Consider the following 26,735-nt stretch of genomic DNA (forward strand, 5'->3'; position numbering starts at 1 on the left):
GCAAAAATAAGATAAAAAGTTAAAACAACAACAACACAGAAGAACCTGCATCATCAACACCACACTATCCAATTACAAAGAAAAAATCTCCACCATCTACTACTTTATGAGGTCTTTTTTCTTCTCTTCTGATGAAAGCATCAGCACAGCTGGCAGCAACTCAAGTCAGTATCAGACCTCAAAACTAAATCTGATGTCTAAAGGGATGCCATGTGCGCCTGCTGAAAGTTCCTCATCTGCAAAATGGACTTCAAGTCCCTGCTCTACCTAATTTGGAGCCCTGATAGCCAGAAGTATACAGAAGTTCATTCATGAAACCAAAACTATCCCTCACAGAAGATCTGAAAGTTAGAGTGCTCTCCTGCAGCCTGTTTCACCCACGTCCCAAAGCAAAACAGCCATCCACAGCATTGGTGAACCTACTGAATCTGGCATTTTAGCCTATCCTACTTTTCTACCTTCCTGTTCAAAATGACACTTTGAACAAGGGAAACTTTCCATACAAGCATTTAGTTAAAGCCGATAAAAACCTATTCAGTAGAATCCTAACAAACCCATGTTTTTCCATGATGGCTCTTTCTCTCTACTTGCCTAGCTCTGCAAAGGTAGTTCTCATGATTTCAGGTCCCAGTTTGGGGAGGTGACTAGGTCAGGTGAAGTACAATGTGTAACATTATTACTCCAGTTCACCTTGAACTCTCTGAATGAAAGTAGAGAAATCCAAATCAACTTCATGCAAGATAAAGATATGCACTGCTCTGCAGTCACAGCTACTCTTCAGTTTTTCCAATTCAGTTGTTTTAGCTGTACAGCTATTTAAAAAAACAAATCAAAACCTTCACTTTATTATATCAGCTTTAATAGAGAGAAAGCGTTTATTTTCACTCTCCTCCTGCTTAAAACACCTAAAGCTTTTCATCAAAATTAAAATTTCTTTTGGCAGAAACTAAGCATAGGAGGTTTCAACCTGAAAGATTTCTTCAGCAGTGAGTGACAAAGAAGGATGCAAACAATGTTCTGCAGTCCTTACAGGCATAAACCATTGCTACCACTTTTGAGAACAAAGGCACCAACCTGAAAGCAAAATAAGATATTATTTATGGCATTTATTGCAATGCTTTTTCTTTATCAGGAGTGTTATTTCTCCACAAAATGTTTCTTTTGAAGCAAGGCCAGCAGCAATTGCTGCCTTAAGCTACATGGGCTACACTTGCCTCCCCTATCCCACTCATTCTTGCAGGATCTTGGAGATGATCAAAAGCATTCTTCTCAGTCTCAAATGTGGCTAAAGGGAAGAAGAAAGGGGGGGGGGGGAAGCCCTTCCTTGCTCCTTTGGTTTGCGATAATGACCCTATACCAAGAAAACTTTCCTTTTCGATAAGACAAAAATAATTTAAAAAAAGCAATCTGAAATACTGCTCGTCTTCTACTTTCCAGTTATTTGTGGAGTTTGTTAGTTACTTCCCTTCTGAATAGAAGATTCTGTTGTTCCATCATATAGTTTCTTTCCTTCCTTCCCCACACAAGTGCTCACTTGTAAAATTTGTCTGTAAATGGGGGTCCATCTTCAGAAAACGGAGGAGAGAGGACATGCAAGTAAGGGTCTATATCCTTCTCTGACTCCTCCCTCCCAAAGACCGCTCTTTGCCAAAGTAGCTACATGAGGGTATAACAAAAGACATCAGAAATGTTTCTTCTTTCACCTCTCTCACAGACTCAGGGAAAAGCATGACTTCTGACCAAAGAATCCCATTAGCAGCTGGGAGGAAGGAGGACAGACATCTCCTGCAGATGCGCATCAAAATACCTGCCTTAGCCATGGCACACTGAGCTTTCCAAGCGCCAGGCAGAACAAGAACAGCAGCACTGAGAGCTGGAACAGGAGGGGACTACGGAGCAGATCCCAACACTATCACACTGAAGATTAAGTCAATGTTCAGCATTTAAATTATCATGTAGAGGAGGACAGAAACAGTGAAAAGGAGAAGTAGGTGATCCCATTCAGATGGGAAAAGCTCCTGAAAAATAGCATTTTCAGCTGAAATATCAGTAGTTGTAGAAAAAACTTGTTTTAATATGACAGATGGTAAGAGCAAGAACAAATTTTTCATTCTGTTGGATTACAGAATGCAAATTTGGAGAGGCTGCAAGACAGAGCACTTTGCCACATCTGCCCTGAGCAAGTCCTACTGTTTGTAGGAATTTAGTTCCTGCCCCACATTACAAGTCCAGTAAGACCAAGGCTGAGAACTGGCTTTATCAGATGAGAAGACCAGTAAGGAGTTGGAACTGCTCTGTTCTGCCACACTTACAAACCTGGGGTGCCTATCCAGGCTTTGCAGCCTGTGTTTGAACTTTACAGCTATTCTGGGCATTAAAGGGTTTTCCACACAGCCACAAACACTCTGTCCAAGCTGGCTGAGCTATGGGCTTGTTTAAGATGCAAAACCAGATCCAAAGGAAAAAAGAAAGAACCACTAACTACTTCATGCAGATGTTTGTTCAAAAATGTAGATAAATTTGATTACAGGAGGGAAAGAAAAGCAACACTCCTGTCATGGTTCTCCAGGAATTCCATGGCACCTGATATTTTAGCTGTATTTTTACTTCTTCGGTTTGAATGTCAGTTTGATAAATGTGAAAGTCAGTCTTGCCAGGAGCCTGAACTAAATTTCATTTGTAACTCTGGCTGAACAAATCCTTTGCACTTAAAGTTTTGAATACTGACATTTAAGTCATACAGTCATTTATAGACCAAAGTCAATAGTGATACCATAACAAAAAGTTTTCTGGGGACAGAACCTTCTCTGAATATGAGTTAGGATCTTTCCAAGCAGATAAAGAAGTTGACAATGCTGGGTGACACCAACCAAAGATGTCATCCTCTTCCTAACCAGTTCCAGACAAGACAGTCACAGCAGCAAATGCTCTCTAGAAAGTTTTCTAGCTTCTTATTGCTTCTGAGGGCACCATCTGCTGGGCTGCTCCAAATTCACAGCAAGGCACTAACCTCTGCCAGGGCTGGCGAGAGAAGCCCAGCTGCTTTCCCCTGCTGGGAAGGATGAGGAAAGAAACCTATAAACTGGAAGGAGCAGTCTGCGTGTGCACATTTGGTTTGTGGTTTTTCTTTTTTAAAAAAAGCAATTTACTTTTAATAAAGCTGTTAGAAGAGAAGCAAGTATCACCACCTGSTGCATCTATTTTTGCTTACAAAATTGGATGCAATTATTTGGAAGTGGGCTTGCCTTTAGTGCCAAAGTTTGGGCAGGCCTGATACAAGCAGTCTCAACCACAATAGTCATCCAGGGTGAAACTTTTGTGTATTTCGCTCCCAGTYCCAGCGCATGAAACAAGGCTGCAAAGATCTCCCTGTTCTACTGGTTATAGCTGGCAGCTCCTCATCATAACAACAGGACGTGCTTCAGACACAGATTTCAATGCTGGAAATTTTCTCTCTAGAAGGACTGTGTTAGAATGTCCTAGAGGTCCTCCTACATCCTGCCAAATCCAAAATTTTGGATAAATGGTCATAGTAAGGCRTCACACACAATTAACTTAGTCCTACTAGTTTCAGGTTAACTGGATAACTGTTTCTACACAAGACAATGCCATAATTCTGTTTGATAACCACCCCTTTTCCAGAGTCTCTTCAGATACATGACCAGTGACCCTAAAGAAATGCATTTGAAAATGTGTTTTTAGGGCACATAAATATGTGACTTCAGCAAGGGCCCTTGTCTCTTCACAAATATTTCTTATGTTCACTCTTTATTTTTAGATATTTCAACATATAAAAGGATAAACACCTCTGACATCAACCACAGAAGTCAGTGTGCGAAGCAGTAATTGCAACCAAGGTGGTGATTTAATTATACCTATATTCTATTCTGTGAAGCTGGCTGCCTTGCGCAAGGGCAGGGAACTATTGTCAACTGAAGTAATTCACCATTCTGCAATATACATAGGAATCCAGGGGGCTCTGGGTGTCAAGCTTCACAGAGAGGAGAGAAGAAGAAAAAACAACAACAAAAAAAACACAGGGCAGTAGTTGGCTTCCAAGAAGCAGCAATTTCCAACAGACTAAGGTCGGGTAGATTTTTAGGAGCAATTCTTGGGGAAATAAAAACTACAGGTTGTGAGTTTGAACAACGAGCAGTCACTGTACTCCCCTGAAGTTATGGGGAGAAGCACGCCTAAAATCCAAAGAAGGTAATGAACACAACTAGCACACTAATTAAGCTCACATCATCCCATTTTAAACGTTGAGCATCCAAGATGTTCTTACCCTTTCACAGCAGAGCAGCAGCAAAGCCTGAACTCATGGAGAAAGGGGTAAGTTATCAGCCAGCGTAATTCTGGCGTTCTGCACCAGCTCTGCAACAGCCTCGTCATCAGAAGGACAAGGTAAAGAAAAGAGCGCAGCCAGCCCAAGGCGTAACTTGGACAGGATTCTGGATGAACATGTGGCAGTGACCAGTAAAGGAAGGAATCGCTTCCTGCTCCTACACTTGTAGTTTGTAAGGAAATCCATGTATTCAATTTTATTCAATCCACCAACACATCAGGAGAGACCAAGAGGTTTGGAACCGAAACACATGTCCAAGTATCTCAGCTTGTCCCGCTCCTCCCTATTCCCCTCTCTCCTGAAGAAGAAACTACATCATGAGAGGAAAGGTGTGATAATGGAGCMTTTTTGTAGCTTTCAGCCATCTCTAACTCAACTGACATCTTAAAGTAACAAAAGCTTTAAACAAGAGACTTGCCATTCATTACTGTAAACATGAAAGCATGAAGCAAGCAAAACACAAGTCTCCCACCATCACCCAGATTAGTGTCCCATCTAGTCTGCAGAGTGTTAGTCAGTACTAACTGTGTACTTAAACAGCGTACCCATGTACAAGCAGCAAATCATGGTAGCATGCAACTGCAACTAYCCATGCATGGTTTCCTCACGGTTAGTAATAAAGATGATGAATCTCACCACTTCATTTTTTTTCTAACTTTTTTCTAACATTTCTATTTTTTTCTAACATCTAGAAATGAGACACATCCTTCAGTCTTCCAAGGGTCAAAATTACCGCTTCTTTATATATTGCAGACAGCAACAATTAGAGCAYACAAATCACTCTTCCCAGCTATACAGGCTGGTGTCTTCACCAGCATGTTGCTCAGTGGAGCTAAACTTTTAATAGATTACAGAGTTTCCAGGAGAGTCCTGGAAAGTAGAGGAAAACTTATTAGGACATTCAGGAGAAGAGCTKCATGGGAGTCTCTGTGAAAGGCCAGCAATTCTAGTGCAGCTGCTGCAGGTCAACAGGACACATGAGATTTTTGTAGCAGCAGCTTTACTTAGCTCCATCAATCACCATTTCAGTCACCTCCTACCACAAATACAGCTCAAGAATTTTCTGTTATATCACAAAGCCTCTTTTCCAGTTTCCAAGGGGTTCCAGCCATACAGAGGTGGGCAAGGTGTGTGTGTGGAGGGGGAGGAATCAAATCACCTTCTTAAACCTCCTGYTCCAATCTCTCCTTGCAGATTTGTCTTTCATACATACAACCCGATGTTTTCCTTTGTTTTCTATCCACTAAATATCTGAAATAGTAGTTAAGACATGTTCTGGCTGACTAACATCTTTATAAATGTTCTAAAACTGTTGTTGAAAGATGATGACCACGTAGCTTGAGCAGGATGATGGGGGGGGGGGAAGTAGGGAAGAATCTAGTTGAATGCTTTTCATAGCCAAGAACATAACATTAGGACCATTAGCAAGTATCCGGCTTACTTGCTTGCTGCTACTGCCCCAAGAGACACAGACTCAGAAAATTCCTTTTTGTATCTTCTTTCCTAATTTTTGTAGGTTTCTTTTGTTCCTGCTACAAAGAAAAAAGGGGAAAGACTTTGACAGTCCCCATTCTCCACCAACTTGCTGGTCAGTTTTCTACGAATACATTACTATCACATGAAGGACTTCCACTTTAAAAAAAGAAAAAAAAAAGTGAGATTGCCTAAACTAGAACACGTGCTTGGTTTTGTTTCAGCTTTGTTAGTGCTCATTTAACACATTTTCAGATCTGGTTAGTACCCAGGCACAGACTAACACAAATGCTGAAATCGAACAAGAACAGAAAAGGAATCTAGGAATTGTAAGTCTAAACATTTCCAGTTTTCATGTTCCAAGTGATGAATCAAAACRCACAGCTAATCAGATGTTTCTTAATGCCAGAGGTCAGCAGTCTTTCAGGAGTGCTAACCAGCTGAGAAGGTAAACGTTCCGATGGACACCGCCTCTCCAGACGCCTGCCTCCCGATACCGCGGTTCCAGCTCCCAGCCCTGCGGCGTGCCAAAGCCTGCGTGCCCACTGCCTTTTGTGGGAACACCGTGGGTTGCCAATTCCTGTCTTGCACCTCAGGGTATGTAAGTGTGGGGCAAGGGGATGACCTCTTCAGGGAGTGAAATCAGAATGGACCCTTTTCCCTTCACACACCTCACCAATCATTCACAAATAATAATAAAAGGAAATTTTTTTTATAGATGTTACATCCAAGTCTAAATAATTCACTAAGATTACAGAATAGTTCATTGACACACAGATGGGAAATTCCTGGGCACCTTTCATCCAGTATAAAGCAAATACATTAAAGAGAAACTTAAAYGAACAGACTTCCTGCTAAATTCCTTTTTCTGCTATTAGTAGCTGAAAGTTTCAGTTTTCTATACAAATATCCACTATCAACACACTTAAAATAGTTTAATAATGTAGTGCAGCATCAACTTGGAGTTATCATTATCTCTATACAAAYCACATTCAAGATCAGAAAGTATTAAATCATTCAATTTACATTCTTTTAGCAGAGATAACATGGTGCCATTTCCAAGGCTGAAGGATGTTCTGAAAAGCATTTTGTCAATTAAGTGCATGAGACTAGACTCTCCCTCCAATGTTTTCAAGCAGGTTTCCTGACTGATACGCCAGCTTCCCCACCAGGCTTTCAGCCCCAACCGCATATTCATAAGTTGAATGTTGCAGATCACCCACATAGTATATTTGTCAGCAGGAAAGAATCTTTACCAGTAGAATAATTTTATCTGCTAAATCTGCTTGCCAAGGGCTGCCAGATCTTGGACTACTTCCCATAAGCTTAAAACAGAAGAACAGCATTGCCTCAGAATCCTCTATAAAACATCACAAACATCTCACCATTTACATACAGAGTAAACAAGATTTAAGACCAATAAATAAAACTATGTATAAACCAGTGTCAGGGCAACACATCCCATTAATGCAGAAGAAAGAACACAGAACTATACAGCCAACCATCCAGATGTTATTTTGTGGGGTCCTGAGAGCCCAACACCACACTGACTGTTTAGGTACGCAGATCACAGCRTGCGAGGAAAGGATTCTCACTATAGGACAGTTGCTCGGACAAACGCAGTGTGTGTCACTGCATCACACATTGACTTTGGGTCATATCTGCTGAGGAAGCTGCAAGCTGCATCAAATTATTACCACAACCTTTAATACTTGGGTTTCTTTAATGGCTAGTTTGGGGGTGGCTTTGGCTTGCTTAGGAAGAACTYAGCAGTCTCAGTCTCTCTCTCACGTGGCCATGCAGTTCTGTAGGAAGGAAGAGCTACCTGTGGACTGCCTCATCCTCCGGGCTTTGGGAAAGGACATCAGAATTTCCCGGTCCTACCAATGCCTCCCTCCACCTTTCACAGCACTTTTCCCATGCCTTCCTTCAGTGAACCAGGAACAGATTCCCTTCCCAACCCCCCAATAGAAGTAACACATGGTGTCCTCCTCCTGTATGCCAAGAAGRGTTTGCAGGATTGCCTGCTCTACCGCCTCATATTCCAGTCCCCAAACAACCTGGCCACTTTTCTGGCTTCTCTGATTTGATAAAAGTAGACAAGTAAAGAGAAAAYCTGTGCATCTGTTCTTCTGTTTTATCTCTAGCCTTCAAAAAATCCTATCCCTTCTGATTAAGAAACTCCAAAGCATCTTACAATATGGCAAACTAAGAGAATTGCAAAATTAGCTACGGAATTTAGGGGATGAAATTCCTACCTTATTTTTTTCCTTCTTCTAAGATATTGTGTGCGTGCTCTCTCTCTCTCTGTAATGGTTCATTGATTTTAAATAATGAGATATACACTGCTAATATGGTCTTGAATCAAAACATTCTGGGCCTGAATGCTGTCATACCTCTATATAGGCGTGTGAATGAAACACTTCCCTACAAAGAGGAAATGGCAATACTGTCATGAAGTTTCAAATCAGATTTATCTCCAGTTGATCACTGCCTGAAAATTAGGAATCCCACAGCAAGCTACTTCAGAAAGAAAAGTTCTTCTGCTGAACTRTGAGCAAGTATGGGTATTATCATAGAAATTCTTTGTTTCTATAAAGAGCTGCAGGGACAAAAAAAAAAAAAGTATTGCAAGTTTCTCTCGTTAAGGACTCAGCAGAACAGCAAWTATTACTCATGTTTGTGGAGCTACCAGCCACTAACACCTCCTTAAGAGGAAGAAAATGTACAAGGGAGGAGTGAAGTCTTAAGCAATGGTTTGTATATATCCCATGTTCTGGGCCTTCTGAAGGGTCTTGCACAATCAACACTCACAGCATCTTGATACAGTCTAGTATTTTAACTGCAATGCAAACATTCATTCTGCTAGGAGAAAAAAAAAGCAAAGCAAAGCAGAAAGGTAAGAGCAATTCCTTGCTAATTATCAGTTATATTTCTCCCCATCGTCTACATCCAATATTGATGCAGGCCATCTAGTTCAGGCTTGGCTATTACACCAAGTGCCAGGAAAAGCCAGACATCCTTTTCACTTTATCTACTTTACTGAACAGACAGGTTAAAAAAAAAATTTACCCTGTTGTTTGTACAGTTATCTATTGTTACAAAGATAGAAACACAAACCGACCTTTCAGTGTACTCTGACAGCAGTCTCTTGTTACCAAGTCAACACATTACTCAGACCAAAGGGTGGAGAAGCTGACACACAAACATTAAAGTACTGTGGTAAAAGRCTTCCCACTCTCCTCTCCTATCCTGTTTCCAAGACTCATAAAACTAATATTGCACGCGTTGCAACTCCTCATTCTAATGCAGATGCAATTAAAGTTTCTTCCGGCTTATTACKGGTTCTGTTAGTTCTCACTAAGTAAGAAAAGTGTCTCCTGAGTGAGTGGTAATGTTTGCAAATGTGGTGGGATACAAAAAAAATAATAATAATAAAATAAAAAAATCAATCACTTGGATTATACATGGAAGCTGATTTTTCTGCTTAATAATCAAAAAATCCCAGYATAACCCCTAAATGCACTTAGAAACTTTCTGCTTTAATATCATCTATATCAAAGTAAAATTATCAGCTGTATTTCACTGACTGAGAGAAAAGAAACAGTAAGTGCAAATACTTCAAAAGTAATTTCAGTTTTAGCAAATTACTAATATTATTGAGAACTCAAAACCAAGCATTGGAACTGATCATCATAGTCARAAACAAAGTCTCGAGTTGTGACCAATTTATAGTCAGAAGTCTAGCTATTCTCTAATGACAGATACGCACAAAGTAAAAGCAGAAATTAATCTGCATGGTTTCAAAGTTTATGGGGAAAAACACTCAAGACCAAACAAAGAACCTTAATTATATGAAGAACAAAACTGGCAACTGCCTTCAAGGCTGTATAAAGTTGTTAAAAGGAAAGAGAGGGAAAAACCTCTTCATCAGCTTTGTAAGACAGGTAAGGTAAGAAAGGATAGAAAGGGCTTAAGTTCGAATGAGGAAGATTAAGGCTAGACACGTCTAATAGTAAGGACCATGAAGCACTGGAACAAATGGTCAAATCTCCTGCACTGGATGCTAGAAACAGCTTAAACACACRGCTCTTGAGATTAACACAGGTATAAACAAGCAGACGTATTCTCAAAGTCTCTTTCCAACTTTTTTCTTATGTTAAAAGGTTTCTAGACATAGCTCTTTTATCCCTTCAGGTGTAAATGCAGAAGACAAACTGTTCAATGCTACAGTGGTTAGCAAAATGCTAAGCCAGGGTAAATGGAAAGTATAGTATCCATCCCTTCTCACCAGATGGACTCCAAAAGAGGCACCATTATACTGRTGATACTCCCTCCATGCAAGAGAAGAGCGGAGGAACAAAAGCTAGGTTTCAAGCTTAAGGCTTTAAACAACACCACAGTCTCTATTAAAGATTCAAACAAAAATCACAGGGCAGCAAACTCACTATGAATTACAGTGAGTGGCGAGTGTATTGGRGAAGAGCAAAGAGGAGTTCCCAGACAGCTTACCTCAGTGGACCATAATTCAGCATTATGAAAGCCAGTATCACCATTACACACAGAGTTCTCTTTGGAGATGAGACTTTGAGTTTCTGGTTCTAGACGGGAAGAACAGAGAAGACATGCAGTAAAAATAMAGGGCACAGACATGCAAGAGTATTTCAGAAGCTAAATAAACCAAATTAATCTTGCTTTATAGATTTATAGCTCTCTAATTATGTATGAATATACCCAGGACTCCTTAAAAACTGAAACTGGTTCTTTTGTACATTATATTCAGTTTCTATCCAGTCCATTTTCTCAGTAAAATCTTCAGAAGCACCATGAACAGTTTTAATTCCTTATTTCAAGTCAACGAGACAATACAACAGCTGATCTGACCTAGAGTTTACAAAAAATCCTGCTCTGAGTAGGAGGCTGGGCTAGAAATCCCCAGAAGGCTCTTCTAATCAAGATTTCTACTAATCTTTTTAAGTGCCTTCCACCTGAACAACTCCATCCTTACATACAGTTAGTTCTGCACCCAAATCTCTTACCTCTAACACCACTTCATCCAGCTGCCTTTTCAGTGAGCCATTCTCTCTCTTGAGTCTCTCATTCTCCAGTAAGGCTGCCTTCAGCCTGGCCTCCAGTCCCAACATGTATTCTTTTTTTTTCTTCCGTGACTGACAGGCTGACTCCCGGTTTTTGATCATGCGCTGCTGTCTTCTCAAGACATTGACCTGTATGGACAACCAGGAAGCCTGTCAGTAATGTCTAAGTTAAAACTACCTCTATTTCATGTACTGTTTCCACTCTTCTAGTTTGTGAAAAGTCTGCATGGTTATTCTCCCCCACCCTACTTCAAATGAGCCAACATGCTCATCACCAAAGCAAGTAGCTATTCTGTACATACACCTCCAGGAGTTATAGTTAAGAGAAAATGAAAAAAAAACAGATCCTGCACTGTCTGTTCTCTCTTGCATTCTCAGCCTTCTACATGCAGGGGGCACAAAAGGTATACTCAAGCAGCAACTTGATTTGATGAATTACAAAGWAAAAAAGCACAAGTCTACAGGTCTGCATTATGAACTTTACTAGTCTACACAGTGGTATTAGGATCAAGAAAGAAAAAGTGTTTATGATGGTAAAGAGAGAGAATGAAGAACAATGGAATTAAATTAATAGAGATGGCATATCAAGAACTATACAAATGAAATCAGTCCAAGGATATTAATTCTAGCTTATTTTACAGAGTGAACAAAACACAAGTAAATATATGGATAGATTCATTCAACATTTCTGAACAGCTTTGAAAGATAAGCTTTTCCTACTGCCCTGAAGTCAAACTGACACTAATCCCTTCCTCAATCATGACGATTTAGTYATCTAAACTCTAACTCTCCTTTGAAGTACAGTCCCATTACTGAAAATGAAGGTATCAGAAGAAGATACTGAGGAAGTAATCAGGTAGAAGGAAGGAAGATGACTTAGAAGGCAGCTGAGCACAGGATATCAAAACCATAGTGCGACTAACAAGAGCATAAGGTCCAGGGAAAAAGAACAAATGACTTGATGCGCTTTATTAGTTTGCTTCAGCACCTTCTTTTGGCTGTTTCATTCTAATGCCATGGAATATAATTCTATTCCCTGCCGTGGCAGTATTAATCAAAAAACATGTAAATGTAAGCCTCTTTATTCATTGAGCCTCTGCATTAATTTTTCAGAATACCACCATTTGCCCCAAGTGATGACAGCAAAGTCTTCCCACACCCTATGAGACTAAAGGTGCATACTGCAGTCTGTGCCCAACAATAACCAGCAGACACTTTGAAGTAGTACAATAAATAGGCAAGGAGTCTTCTACCAGCCCTGGCGTTCAGTAGCCTACAGTTTTCTGCTGGATAAATCCTTACCCATGCCACTATGTTCAGCTGACAAGCTTTTCYTTCCCGAGTTCCCCATCTACTTTTAACATGTTTATGCTTTAGTCTCTACAACATGCTCAGCAGCTATGTGATGCATGAAAAATTCTTCTGTTTTGCTTTAAGTCTGCTTCTAGCTAACTGCTTTCAGCACCCTTTGAATCTTCAGGAGTGATAAAAGATGATTCCACCTTACTATACATCATTTTATAGGCTACAGTCAGTTCTCTGTTTTCTAGACTGGAAAGTCTAACGTTTTGTTTGTCTCTCCCTGTATGGAAGCCATTCCCACACTTATTATACCTCTGCCTCAGTGCCTTTTCCAGTTCTGCTATATACCTTTTGAGATTTTGAATATTGTCTCTGATCCCAGACTGCATATTCTAAGTGTGCCAAGCACTTATATGGAGGTTTAAATGAATACCCTGGCCTTATCTACATTAGCCTTTTCATTCAGATCAGGAGCATGCTGTTGATGCAAATTTCCTGATCATCCCACTTAATATGCTTTGGTTTGCATCACGAACAGGCTCAGAGCACACAAACTGAGTTCCTTCTGGATGAAGCTAAACCAGCAGACATACTCCAGGAGAGCACATAATGCACACCAACCACTAGCAGTCTGCAAAGCCAGACGAGGGCAGTTCAAAGTAACTGCTCCCCCCATCCCTCAGTAGTCATGTCGTCTCCAATTTCTTTCCCAAGCAGCAACATAGACTCAGCATTTACCACTCAATCATCTTGTGGTTTGCACTGAGTGGGATGACCAAGACTGAAAGCATCTTGCTACAGAMATGGACAAAAATGATCGATAACTGCAGAGTTACACAAAGCTACTTGAAACCCTAAGCTTGAAGACTACTCTGTTTAATTCCTTTCCATCACAGATTAGCAAGCGTGTTCTTGTTTTATAAAAAACAGAAAGCTTCCCTTACATTACTAAGCCACAACAGGATGTGCTTTAATTATGTTAATGTTGAAAGACAACTGAATGCTCTCTTATACCAACCTGAATATACTCCACTAGCTACCAACACACACACACACACACACACCACACACACACACACACACACTGGAGTCACCTGCATCTAGCTAAAAGCTAAAGAAAAGAGCTGAGAACTATTTTGGAAGTATCAGTGTAGGGAAAAGTAAACAAATCACAGAACGGTAGCATCTAACTCAAACAGTGTGCTCTAGTTGAGGTTTGGCTGCCTGAGGAAACTTAACCATAGCTTTCCAGTCCCCATCCCCCCGACTCCGCAAYCTCTCCCAGTATATACCCTTACACAGGCAATCTGTTGCTCTATGGCTTTAGCATCTGCCAGGAAACCTGGCTACAGGTTGTTTGAAGTCATTCTTCTTCATATTGCAGTCTAGTGACCAAGACTAAGAAAACACGTTACAGTGCATTAACACTTTGGATTGTMTCCATGTTGATCTAATTGCTTTCTGTAAAGATCATTTATAATATGTCTAAGTCTGCTGCCATCAACAAAAGCCTGTGAAAGTGGAATTGTTTGTATTCCAAGTTCTCTTTAGTGGGAAAGGAAAGGATTTTTAAAATATTCTCATTAGCACTAAGCTTTGTGTTGCAGTATTAAAAACAACAACAACAACAAAAATCAATACCTAACATTGGAAAACTTTTACAAGCATATGAAAACTTTGGGGGGAAGAAAAGGAAAGAGGGGAAAAAAAAAAAAAAAAAAGTGATTCAGGCTGGCCAAAGAGTGCTGTGCAGAGAACGAATCAGTTCAGGGCCAGAATCACTTCAACTGTCCAGAGATGAAATAACAAGGCAGGAGTTCATACAGCAGGTTTAGCTTCTGCAAGTTGTGTGATATTCCAGACAAGTACCGTTAAATTCCTCCCCATCCCCTGCTTTTTTTTTTTTTTCCTTCTTCTAAAAAAAAGAGGCTTTGCATCCTGAAGTCAAACAAAAGAGACAAATATGGTCCCATCCATTCTCATTTTCAGGACCTGTGCAAGATTATTCACTACTGGATAGCTTTGGGCTCTCTGTAGATGTCTGGAACCTCCGGAAGATCTACCTGCTTCCTTGAGAAATGGTTGAGTTAAAGCACAAGAGCAGTGTCTGTCCGGAAATCTTAGGGGTGCATCTATCGCTGTCTTAAACAGTGTCAGCTACCTTTCTGATGGCATTTATCTAGACAGCTCTCCTTTACTCGGTGTTCTCCAGACACCATCAGGAACAACAGCTCTACCCAGTCAGATTCAAGGTATCCTGCGCGATTGCTGTATTTCAGTCTATGGCACATCAACTTCACTTTGACTCATTTCTTAAGCTTGCTTTAATGAAATCCAAGTACTCATATCTTTGGATTCTTTTGTTTTAGTTGACAGTCCCTACAATAGATTAGTAACATCCTAAACTAACCCTCTAGGGCTTGTCTGGCTTTTCATGGGGAATAATAAGCCAGTACTGCAAGCCTGATCCTACATCTGATGCAGGAAGAGGAAAGAGTCTTGTGGGTGAAACAGTGGAATAAGGCTGAAACTTGGAAGCAGTAAGCACTAAGTATTACATAGCTGGTCTGGCCTCAAGATAACCATGCCACTTACTGAGCATTTCAATAATCAGACAAAAGAGCAGGAAGCAATTTATAATGACTGACGGCTTGAACAACATTACTTTGCACAAGTGGCAACCAGATGAAAAGTTGTAAACATCTCTGCTAACTTCTTTTTTAGGCTCCTTTGTAGATTGTATTGTATCAATTTACCAATCAAGACAGTAACTTCTGGCTCTCAGCAGACACAGACAATAAAAGTGAAAACATAAAATGTTGGAATTTAAAARAAATCAAACATTAATCAGTGATGCAACTCTTGCTTCTTAGCTTTAAAAATTACACCATTACACCAAAAAAAGCTATAAATATTGGAAAGGAAAAAGCTCATTGAAAAACCTTGCTTTAAACAGTACTAATTAGATTCAGATTGCCTTATTATTTTCAGAGAGCTTTACAAAAAATCATGCACTTCACAAATAAACACTGCTACCTCACATCAGTCTTCCAAAGAAAACTCAGTTCTCAGCAAACTAACTTCCATTCAAACATATGCTGCATTTCTAGACAAGGTGGYTAGAATGTCTCAAATGCAAGTCACTGGGTAAAAGTGATTTTAATGACTAAAATCATTGCCTTCCACAGAATGAGACACTTACACTGGAAAAGTTAGCAAACAGCTGAAAGTTCAGCTTTACACTGGCTGGCTCCTTACATCAGATCATGAGAACTGCYGTCTTTCACAATGCATCTTAAATGCATAAGTACAAAACCTATAAAAGTATTTTCTCCGTTCATGTGAAAAATCTGATTTTCTTATCTCTAACTCAACACAACTTGACAGAAGAGTTTATTTCAGATGAAACTTACCCAATGCACAGCACAGAATAGGATTCTTTAACAGAACCCAATACATACATTGAATTAATTTTGCATAATCTAGATGGAGGGGTAGCAGAACTGGGAGACAGACTTAAATGCTTTCTAACTACAGAGTGGAGACATGAGCAGAAGGCCCTATGAAACCCACCTAAATTACATTCCCTCACACCTCTACTGTTTGTTTATATCATCATATCATTTAATTGCAAGAGGAAAGGCAATTTGTTTAACAGCCTCTCTTTTGTTTCAATCAGAAGAGCAGCTTCCTTAGGCAGTGTGTCTTTTCCCCAGTTTCCTAGTGAGAAGTTTCTCTTGGTTGACTGCACCGAAAGCCTGGCACTTCTCTGCTATTGGCAAGCTGCAGAGGCGTGGGCAATCAGGATAAGCACAATACTAGGCCTTCACAGGTATAGCTTACTATCAGCTGATCTTAGCCTAACCCATTTGAAGTGCTGAGTGTTAAGCTAACAGTTTATCCTTCTTGAGCCCAAAAGGAAGTCCTGCAGTGTTTCTTTTTATCCTGCAATATCTGCTTAGATTAGCAAATAAAAACATGTGTTATAGAGCTCATATGACAGCTACATCTGTGCAGTTCTCAATGCCACATCTGGTCTCTACTGTAGTTACAAGAAGATGTTTTAACCCCATTAATGCTGGCAGTATCCTGAAATACTTGTTCTTTTTCAAAGTGCTATTTCACAATTTGTACCAAACAGCAGGTGCAACTGTTCTTTCTTACTTCAATAAACAGAAGTAAGATGTGCAGCATTTAGCCTGATACCACATCTTAAAACTGCCTTTTGGGAAAAGATGCAAGTYTGCTTCTGGTAGAACTACCCACAACATCATCAATTAAATCAAACAGCAATTCATCACCCCAGTTACACATTTGATTGACTGCCACAGATTTATGTACACAAGCATAATGATAATAAATGGATTCTCCCTACCTAGTTTTATTAAATCTTACATTTGGACACTGGAAAGGTAAGGTTCCATGCTAGTTCTGATTAGAGGAAGTCATGTATCTAACAATTGCTGACACATTTTCCAGCTTGGTTTTTGTATGACTGGCTATCATCATTTAAAAATGCAATCCTCTTAACTTGTCTGTCTACTGACAGATCTTCTGCTCCTGCCAAAATCTAGACTAGGTTACCACTGCAGTGTGGCTGCTGAATTATTTGCAAGTAATTTTTCATTTAAAAACGCAGCCCCCACAAAAACGTAGATAGTGAAGAAAATCTAACGTCAAGCAAGACCAACAATTCTCATATTCTAAGAAACCATTCAACAATAATATCCTTCCAAAGAAGCCAGAATGCAGAGACTTTCAGAAACGATGCCCTGCACTGTGKGTTCTAGTGGCCAGGGTGGCACACCAGGCAGAACAAAATGGCATACAGGGGGAGCACTGAGCAAATTGCATGATGAAGAGATACTGCAATCCAGACCACCACTTTGTTAAGTAAAGCTAAAATGGCAATGGCTTTGGTCAAGTTTAYGCTTGTCCTCTGCTGAGTGAGGATGCATTAGAGAGGATCATTGAGGTACGGACCAGGACTCTGAGCAGCAGCAGGTACAAAAAGGCATTYGAAAGATCACAGCAAAGATGGCAACTAAACCAAGATACAGTGGAGCCTTTTACCATGTTCTCTCAATTACAGGGAGGTGTCAATGCTATCCTGCAGTGCCAGGATAGATTTGGTAATAATGCCTGAAAAATATTCTTGCAAGTTGAAATTAAGCCCATAGAGCAATTTGAAAATACGAATACTTTACTCTTGCACAGTTAGGCAAATCTAGTACTGTTTGGCCCAGCAGAGAGAGTCAATTAGCCTGTTAACACACAAGCATCATTCCACCCAAAGACAGGCATGCTTTCCAACAAGAAAGTTTAAAGGTTCACTTGGTCAAACCCCTATTAAAAAAAAAAAAATCTGCATCAGAAGCAAAGATGGAACTCAGTTTTTCCACCAAGTTTGGATCAAGAGTCTTACAGTTTTTCAAGTATTAGCTGAGGTCTCAAAGTTAAAACAGAACAGCTTTACCATCAACTGACAGGAAGTATGGAAAAGACTTTAAGAAACAGACTCCTCTTTGCMTGATGAAACTGAGAACAGTGTGCGTTTCTGCATAACAGAGCAGTTCTTGATAGCAGAGATTGGCAGGCTGGGATGGAAATACTTCTGCAAAGTGTGATATTACTGAGGAAAGGGTAGAAAACTACCAAGTCAGAACTACCAACAAATAATTAACATACTGGAAAGTCATCCAGCTCTAAAAGTGATTCAACACCCTCTCCCTGATCTGCATTAATYCTGAATTAACACACAGTTCAAAGTCAGCACAGCTACCCTACCTTGAACAGAGCAATACTGATTTGTACCAGCTGAGGATGTGGGTTAAAAGCTTCACACACAAAGTATTCCATATCACATCCTATTAAAGGTCTGTCACTTAAGGCTGTCTTCAGTCTTTTTCATCCTATGTGTTTTGGTCATTTCTTAGAGAACATTTTTCCCAATCTTCCTTCTTTATTTCTTCATTTATGAGATGTGAAACTAATTGCTTTAACAAGACATCTTTCAACAAAGGTGTTTTCAGAAAGACAGTCAGAGCAGCTGATGATTGGTTGTTCAGACTGAATGCCAGCCATCTYTCTGCCAGAAGCCCAAGCTAAACCGTTGCCAACAGAACGGGACATTTCAATGCATGACCTCTACCAAGTAAGCGGGTGACTACTGCAAAAGTCACTGTGAAAGGACACCAGTGTTTTCTCCCTCACAAACAGATGCAGCAGGACCCTCAGCTCACAATAACTGCACTTGGAACACTGTACTGGAGAACACCACCCCAAAAAAATAAAAAAATCCACAAATGAAAAATGTTAGTACCTTTCCCYAACCATTTTTTCCTTTTCTTCAGAGAGCAAAAAGCAACCAGAGGAGCTCCAAACCATCAGGAATTAAACCAAATTAACACCCAGCTTGCTAGTTACAATGTCAAAGCTGAATATATATAAAAAAAAAAAGCTATTTCTTTTTTAAACCTATTGTTTACTGCAATTTACTGTGGAAAACCTTATTTATTTGTGCAGCAACTGTTGAATKCTTCCCCCTTTTCTACTCATTCAGTATATGACCAAAAAAGAGCCTTAAGAAATTAGAATCATATGAAACCCAACACTTGAAGTTTCCAAAAATCATGAGTTAAATTTGGGGGTATAGGGAGTGGAAAAAGAATCACACTTATTGCTGACATTTCCAGTTCATCTATTTCCACAAGAGTGCTTTTATTATACAGATTAGAAAAATGCTTTAGCACTAATCAAACATATCAAATCATTCTGTATGTAAGAGAGAGCTCCAGCCATTGAGAGCCTGTAGCCTAAAAGATGAGTGAAGGCAAAAATACATCAGTACTGTCTTCTACCACGATGCTTGCACACCCAGTCTGCAACTCCAGGCAGGCCAGCATGTATCAAGCTATTCCTCCTTCTTCCCAGTCTTTGTCTTTCATTACATAACAGAACAGTTTGTTCAGCGAACCTGCTGAACACCCAGGCACTGTTAGAAATCTTATTAGATGAGCCCAACTACAGTGCTTTTTCCTTGAGGCTCTAAAGTGATCTGGTGCTCCCATGACAACCAGCATGCAGGTATGAAAACTGTTAACTCCAAGCTTTGATTATTTGCTATCATCACACAGTCAGAACTTACATCCAGCCCCATTGCTGGTGTGCTGCTTTGAAGCAGGGGCTTAGGCATTGCTATTTTGCCACTTGCTGAGCCATTTCCAGTAGCTGGGGGCAATGCAGTCACYGTATGATTGTGAAGCTGCGTGGTCCCTCCAGTGACGGCAATGACTGGCTGGGAGGCAGGAAGCACCCCAGAAGCCTGGAGCTGTACCACCGCGGGCTGCGGGAGCACCACCGACTGACCTARAACACAAGAACAAACATGAGTGCTCAGTGTACGACACGAAAAGGATTTGTTGTGATTAGTTTGTAGGGCAATACTGACACAGGAGGCAGGCAACAGCAACCCAACTTCCTCCCCTGGCCCACRCTACTTGTCTAAAGTCTGATTCCTAAGTATCAGTATATTCCACAAGGGGAAAAAAAAAGTCAAAAGAAGTTCACAGGGCTCCAAAACCATCCTGCAAACCAAAGCTACAGATGTTAAAGGGATCTGCTAACTCCAGCTCTCTCCCAAAATTTATGGCTCTCCAGTGTTAATAAAAGTCATTTGTTAGCAATACTGAAGCAAGAATGTTTCTAATACTTGCTGCACTCCAAGTAACTTTTTCAGAGGACTTAGCCAATGTTAGCTTTGAATGCTCAGAAGCCCACTGTCATAATGTAAACATCACTCCAATCAAGGAAAAAAAAAAGGTAAATGAAACATGGTGTGCAAGATCTATTCATGTTCATGAAATMTGCTGTAAAGCCAGTAACTGATGTTTAAGCTTGATTTTTTTTTTTACTTATTTTTTAATAATTATTCTCACTCACTATTAGGGAAAAACAGTGACTATTTGAGAATTGCCTTTGCACAGCCGCACTTGCAGAATTCCAGATGCCTACATTACCGTAGGCTAGTGGAAATCATTCTTGCCTGGCACAATTTGTGGCACCAAGCACCTGGATATTGCAGAAAGACAGCCAGGACCCTCTATGCCTCACTACTTCTTGCTTCAGTTTCAGAGTCCAATCACATCATGTCAATTCTAGGGGTGAAAGTAGAGAAGACGGATGAGGGCCTGTGGGTCTCTCTCGCAAACACATAACTCAGGGCAATTCCTGAGCCTGTGGAAGGACAAAATTTGAAGAGACGTGCAGAATAGTTAAGTGCCTACTTCTGTTTGAGTGTAGTTTGCTGCTCTGTAAATCAGAATTGCTCTGGGTAAAGACCAACAGTCAGAATACCCCAAAGATGTGTCTGTTAGACACTTGTGGACTTCCTTCAGTCAAAGCTAGCAGTGAGTCTGCTGACTAAGCAGACATCTAAGCTCCTGCTTTGCCCTTTCATAGTTCCACAGATTTACAAGTTTGATTCTGGCTTATCAGCATTAATAGTCCCACCTATCTCAAACCTTCCCCCTCTTATCCATCTACTTYATTGTCATATTCAATGAAAATCTTCATGTAGAAACCAATTCAGAAACATCATAGCAAACGAAGATGAACTGAAGCCTCAGAATATGAAAAAAAACAATGCAAGTTACATTTTCAAAACATCCATTATATCCTCTATTCACCCTAAATTAAGACCATAATTTAAGACCRCTATTGGAAAAAGTGCTGTCTTGCATGAGAAATTTGACGTACAACCTGACAGACCTGAAATAAAAGAAAGCAGTAGATAATTCCAAAAAGACTTTGAATGGGAATTAAAGTTACATCCAAGAAATTTCAGTCCAAAAATACATTTAACTCAAGCAGGTGCAAACCTCATCATAACACTTTGCTGCATGAAAACATATGAACATCTATTTAATTCTTTGTAACAGGATGACCTGGCTGGCTTTTAGAAACAGTCTGTTCCAGCTGAGCACTCCAATCAAAATGCATAACTGTATATTACAGCACTTACTCAACCTTTTGGAAGGTGAAAAGTGGTCATTTACCTAGCGCCAAGATCTTTTATGTATAAGGTGTAAGATCAGACCTCTTTCTTGCAGAAAAGGGCTTGAAGACATCACAAGGTAAAAAAAGAAAAAAAATTAGCACTGCCCTATTTAAGAACCTCAAACGGCGAATTTGAGATGCTTTCAACTTTTTTTTCAATGCAAAAGACATGTGATACTCTAAGATCATGCTTTCCTCTTCTAAACTTTCAAGAAAGAGACTGTAAAAACACCGTTCCTCATGCTCCYTGAGGATAATGGCACATTTCAGACAGGCAGCTCCAACCTGCTACATCCAGAGGATTTTGACTAATGAAAAAAATCCTTATGGTTTTTGTTTTGGAAGTGGCACTACAGAATTTTTAAACACACCATCAGTGAAGGTAAACACATGGCATGAAAATAGTTTCCCCAAAATATTTCCTAGGAAATAGTATTCTTAGAGAATAGTAGGAAGTTACTTTCCTAACATTTCTTGCAGGTGAAGGCAGAATCTGATCTTCCCAATATCATAATTATATCCAGAAAAATCTATATCCCCCAACATTCCTTATTCCAGATGGTATTTTATCAGCTGAAACATCAGAGGGAATAAGAATCAGGTCACTCTGACTGTGCTGACCTATGTTTTAAGTGGTCTAACAAACCTAAGTCTGTTACAGCAAATGCCAGCCTCTCCAGCCTTGACTTAACTCTTGACAGAAGAGCAATTAATAATGAAGACAAGTTCTTCACGATTAAAATAATTTCTAGATACACACACTTAAGTATTTGTCTCCTTTTCCTTCCACTCCTCACTGCATCTAGAGTCAACTGCAAGGATCTGCAGCCATCAGCTGGTGAAAACAAGCAACTGCACCTGACAATTTCAGCAAAGCAGATAACATCCCTACTGTCTTTGCAAAAAGTAAAATAATGCTTGGGATTCAGAAATGAAGGCTACTTCAGCAGACTGTTACAAAGTAATAGCTTAAAGAGGAAGGAAGAATTACCAATGGACRGGAAATCACGTGCCTCCTGTTAACACCAACTTACACCTGTAAACAACCACTCCAGTGCCTAACCAGACTCTAAACATCACCCTCATAACTGTTAGCAGAATTTGTAACATCCTGTCTAATGTTACTTAGCGAGATAAAAAGCAACAGCACAAACTTATGTTCCCACCATCCTGTGGCAACAACTTCCATGCAGGTAAATTTTGCCCCTTCCTGAGCTTTTAAGCATCATTCAGCCATCCTAGCTGGTTCTACYGGATCTTCTCTTTGGTTATGACAGAGTAGGACTGGATTCACCTTATGCACCACCTGCCATTGCAAGCAGAGCAGAGCAAAAGGGGAAAGGGTCTCTAGAGATCCTTCCAGATCAGTAGTTTTATCTCCACAATTCCCAGMAGTCAGCACAGCTTCTTTGCCATACTGTCTTCCATCCCATGCAGTGCTCAGGTGAATACTGTTTCTCACATGGCTATAAGAGACCAGAATAAGGCCATCTTCTTTTCAGTATAAAGCCTTTGCAGCAAAGCACATAGCATCCCTCTTCCCTCCCCCTTCCCTCCCCCTYCTGTTTCACCTGCCAAAGTGAACTTCAGTGCAAGAATTGTTCCACACAAAAACAGTATTTTTCACCTACCTTTAGGAGGGGCTGGCTGGATATTAACAACTGGCTGATGCTTTGGTAGTGGCACAAGTGTTGGAAGAGTCTGAATAATGATGGTTTTAGCTGGGATACCAATGTTAGCCTGACCCTCATGTACAGCAGGCAACAGGGGTTTGGGTTGGATTGAAGGCCTGGATGCCGTCTGACCACACCTCTTCAGAGTCCTCACAGAATTATTTGCTACGAAAGGAAAAGAGATCCAAGTTTGACCAGGAGATATAAAGTAAAGAATTCAAGSAGTAATAGCGTAGCTCCTGACATGTTTTTTTTACCCACTTACAGTATTTGTTAACATAAACATATCCTATCCCAAATCCAAGTCGGAAATTAAAGGATTTACTAGCATCTGTTAGTCAAACATCTGTCCTCACAAGAAAACAAGCATACTAGTTGCAGAACTGAAATAATTCGACTGCTCATACCAGATTGACATTTGATGCTGATGGGCTTCTTCCCTCCATCTCCCTCAGGGGATGAGGGGCTTCTGGAACTCTTGCTGTAAAGGGAGATGGGAGACATCTCGGAGCTACAGTTGAAGTCCACATCATCCTGCAGACAGAAAGTATGAGATAAATGCTTCAAAAACAAATGAGAACAACTACTGGCAATTCAGAGTGTAATTCCTGTAGCAGCAACATGGATGAGATGAAAGGGAAACAGGATAAAGGTTGTATTTTGCTGTTTCATTCTATCAATGCTAAGTACCACTGAAAAAGCACTTTGACTTATCGCCAGACTGGGGAAAAAAGCAGCAGCTGCTGGACTCAGAAGCCTTTAGAAGGCATGTTGTTTGGCAACCAGRCACACACACAGAGCTGATAAAACATTCAGAAAATAGTCTTTTTAAAGTGGGTCACAGTAGGAGAGGAAGGAAAACACCACTGAAGGGAAGTTGGTTTTGCAGAGGTCGGAAAATAAAGCTGTTGCCTCTTATGCTATGTGGTTGATCAGACAGGTAAACCAGTGGGGTGTTTTGTTGGTCACAACTGGTTCTGARCAACTGCTGCTATCTGTGTTACATGGAGGTTTCTGCATACAGGCACATTCTGCACTGAAGAGTCCACAGACGATGGAGAAGGGACTGAACACGTTGACGTGGCTGGTGATAAAGGCTCTGTTTTCACACTTGCATCTGCAAGAGATGGACACAGAGAAGTTTTACTGCACAAGTTTCTAACAGCGGGACATGAGCAAAAACCACACAACTCTACATCAACTATTTCATTCCCGAAACAAGGCACAGCAGAAAATATAGCAAGATTAAAGATACTAAACAGCTTGGCTTGTAGAAAAACCTTCATCAGTTGTACCCATCCTACAGAAAAATAGCATGACTTGTCACCAGAGAACTAAATCTTACAGCCCATCAAATAGTTTCACATAAGTTATCACTGTTCCCAAAGTTACAACAGCTCACTCTTGGGGGGAAGGGGAAGAGGAAAATACCTGCAAAATATGGCAGCTAAATTACCTGAATAAGCATGGCTTGTAATATTCCAAAGGTCTGAGTCCCACGACATCAAATCCAAATCAAAATGAAAGTTATACAGGTCATTCTCCTGAAATGACAGTTCAGCAACAAAAAAACAAGACAAAAAGACAGTAAACATTGAAACCATCAGTCATTATATTCACATTCTTACAACGCTGGACAAAAAAAAAAAAAAAAAAAAAATCACTTGAGTTGCCTTACAGCACACGGAGATGAGAAGCCCTAAAGGGGATAATGTTCCACTGGAATGCATAGGACAGGGCTTCTTTTAAACCTTAGAGTTCAGCTGTATGAAAGGGGCATTTCGGTTCAAGAGCATCAATGATTATTGTACTGTTAGCAGTTATTAGTAATGCAAAAATTCCAAGTCCAGTCACTGATCCACCTCATCTACAATACAGTTTTTGACAATTTGTCATCATCCTCCCCATCCTCCTCATGAAAAAAATTTATTTAATGCCCTTCCATCATGAGATCTCAAAGCACTTTAAAAATGAAATCAGTATTGGCCCCAGTTTACCAGCATAGAAACAGCCACATGGACTGATGTGCTCAAAATCGGCTACCTGATGCACAGTATCTATTAGACCTCCCTAATCTTGAGCAAACAGACGTCACTATTTTCTAAAGCAAAGGTGACCAGTTTCCTTTTCCAACAGGACACAAAACTAAAATCACTTCATATGTACTATTTATTGTATAACCTTCAGAACAATCAGCTTTCTGTTCCAGTTCTTCTGCCGATGCATCTATAAGTCTCAGTTCCCTACTCAAACACAACATTTTTTTATGAACACTAGCATAAAAAAATAAATCCAGTTCTCTAACATCACATACTCTGTTTATACAAATACATACCAAGGATTTTCTTGCAGAAACCTATCCTGCAAATATACTTCTTAGGTTCTCATTTTGCCTCGTATTTAGAGTCAGGGGCTCAGAAATCTCCAGATTGCACAGAATTTAGAATTTGCAGTCTAGGATGAAGAAAGAGCTCAAGAGAGCATTTTTACAGGAAGAATGACCAGAAATCACATCCTGAGCTGTGCAGTACAAGCCTTCACACAGGTAGATAATGCTGACCGCTGACTGATAATACCTTGCCCTGGCATGATGCAGTAGTTCCCACATTTGCTCCAGTGCCTGCTCCACAATGCCTGGGAACACTTTCAGTATTTGAGATTTATGCCTGATAACACAGGAGCAAGGTTGCGTTGGAAGCAGCTTAGGATGTGAGGAGCAGAAAGAACCCAGGAGGAAGAACAGAGTGCAGAGAATCAGTGAAGCATAGAAAAAGCAGTATGTGTGGCTGGACAGGACAAATGCATAGGGTTGCAAGAAAAGAGTTTGGGAGAAAACTCTAAAATAAACAAGGAAACAGGCAGTCATCCTATACTCAAGCTGATAGAGCACAATATTAGTGAATGCAGACACCACACACCCACACTTCTTCACACTCCTCCTCCTTTTATGCAATCCAGAAAGGTACTGCCCTATTAGCACACTGTTGTAGGGAATACACGCTTTCATTTGGTCAACAAGAATATATTTTTTCCTGAAAAGAGCCCCCAAACTTTCAACTTAAACAGATTCCTTTAAATTTAGTCTTTAAAACATATAGCTTTGATATCAACAATTACTTACTAACAGCGCCTCAGCTCTGTATGTGTAAACTACCCTCAACAGTTAATACAGCTCTAAGCTCTAAAGTAAATGGTGAACAAGTCTGAAAGTTACACTGCCTCCTTCCAGACCATTATGATAGATACACATAAATCACAGCACCAAGGTGCTGTCCCCTATGGGGTGCCCCCAGGAACGTATTTAATATTCTCCTGTGTGGAAGCAGCATCCTGCAGGAGCAATCTAAAAGCCTTTCTGTGCTAGAAGGCAGGTGGTTAACAGGAGCCTGTTAGACTGCGCGACTTTCGCTTTCCTCCTGCCAAGAAGGACCCCTTCGCCCCTCCCGGGCCCTCGGGACTAAGACGAGCGYGCCGGGTGCTGGTCCCCGCCTCTGCCATGCCCGGTCCCCGCAGCTTCCACCTCAGAGGGGGCGGAAAGCACTCGCTCGCCCTGCGGGCCCAGAGCCCCACACCGCCCCCGCCGCTCACCTCCGCCTCGTCCCTCGCGGCCCGCCGCGGCTCGCCGGCGCCCAGCAGCTCGCCCAGCTCCTCGCCCAGCACCGCCTCTGCGGGCAGACACAGCAGCCTCAGCGACCGAGCCCACAGGCCGCACGGCCCCGGCCCCCCTCCCCGCCGGCCCCCCTCCCCGCCGGCCCCGGCCACCAGCCCCCCTCCCCGCGGCCCCCTCCC

The 26,735-nt window shown here is 40.8% G+C and overlaps 1 protein-coding gene across 1 annotated transcript in view; it reads right to left on the reverse strand.

Moving 5' to 3' along the window:
* ATF6 (activating transcription factor 6) overlaps positions 1-26,657 on the reverse strand; it is a gene marked incomplete at its 5' end in the record, with an annotated part of 96,603 nt that extends 69,946 nt beyond the window's left edge. Inside the window, 8 exons of the mRNA XM_026089171.1 lie at positions 10,331-10,419; positions 10,858-11,043; positions 19,364-19,584; positions 22,905-23,111; positions 23,354-23,480; positions 23,969-24,063; positions 24,403-24,490; positions 26,535-26,657. Coding sequence (XP_025944956.1) covers positions 10,331-10,419; positions 10,858-11,043; positions 19,364-19,584; positions 22,905-23,111; positions 23,354-23,480; positions 23,969-24,063; positions 24,403-24,490; positions 26,535-26,657 — 1,136 coding nt within the window. The remainder of the gene's footprint in view (positions 1-10,330; positions 10,420-10,857; positions 11,044-19,363; positions 19,585-22,904; positions 23,112-23,353; positions 23,481-23,968; positions 24,064-24,402; positions 24,491-26,534) is intronic.
* Positions 26,658-26,735: the final 78 nt, after the last annotated feature.

This window comes from Apteryx rowi, unplaced genomic scaffold (assembly GCF_003343035.1).
Source record: "Apteryx rowi isolate R43461 unplaced genomic scaffold, aptRow1 scaffold_80, whole genome shotgun sequence".
Classification (NCBI taxonomy): Eukaryota; Metazoa; Chordata; class Aves; order Apterygiformes; family Apterygidae; genus Apteryx; species Apteryx rowi.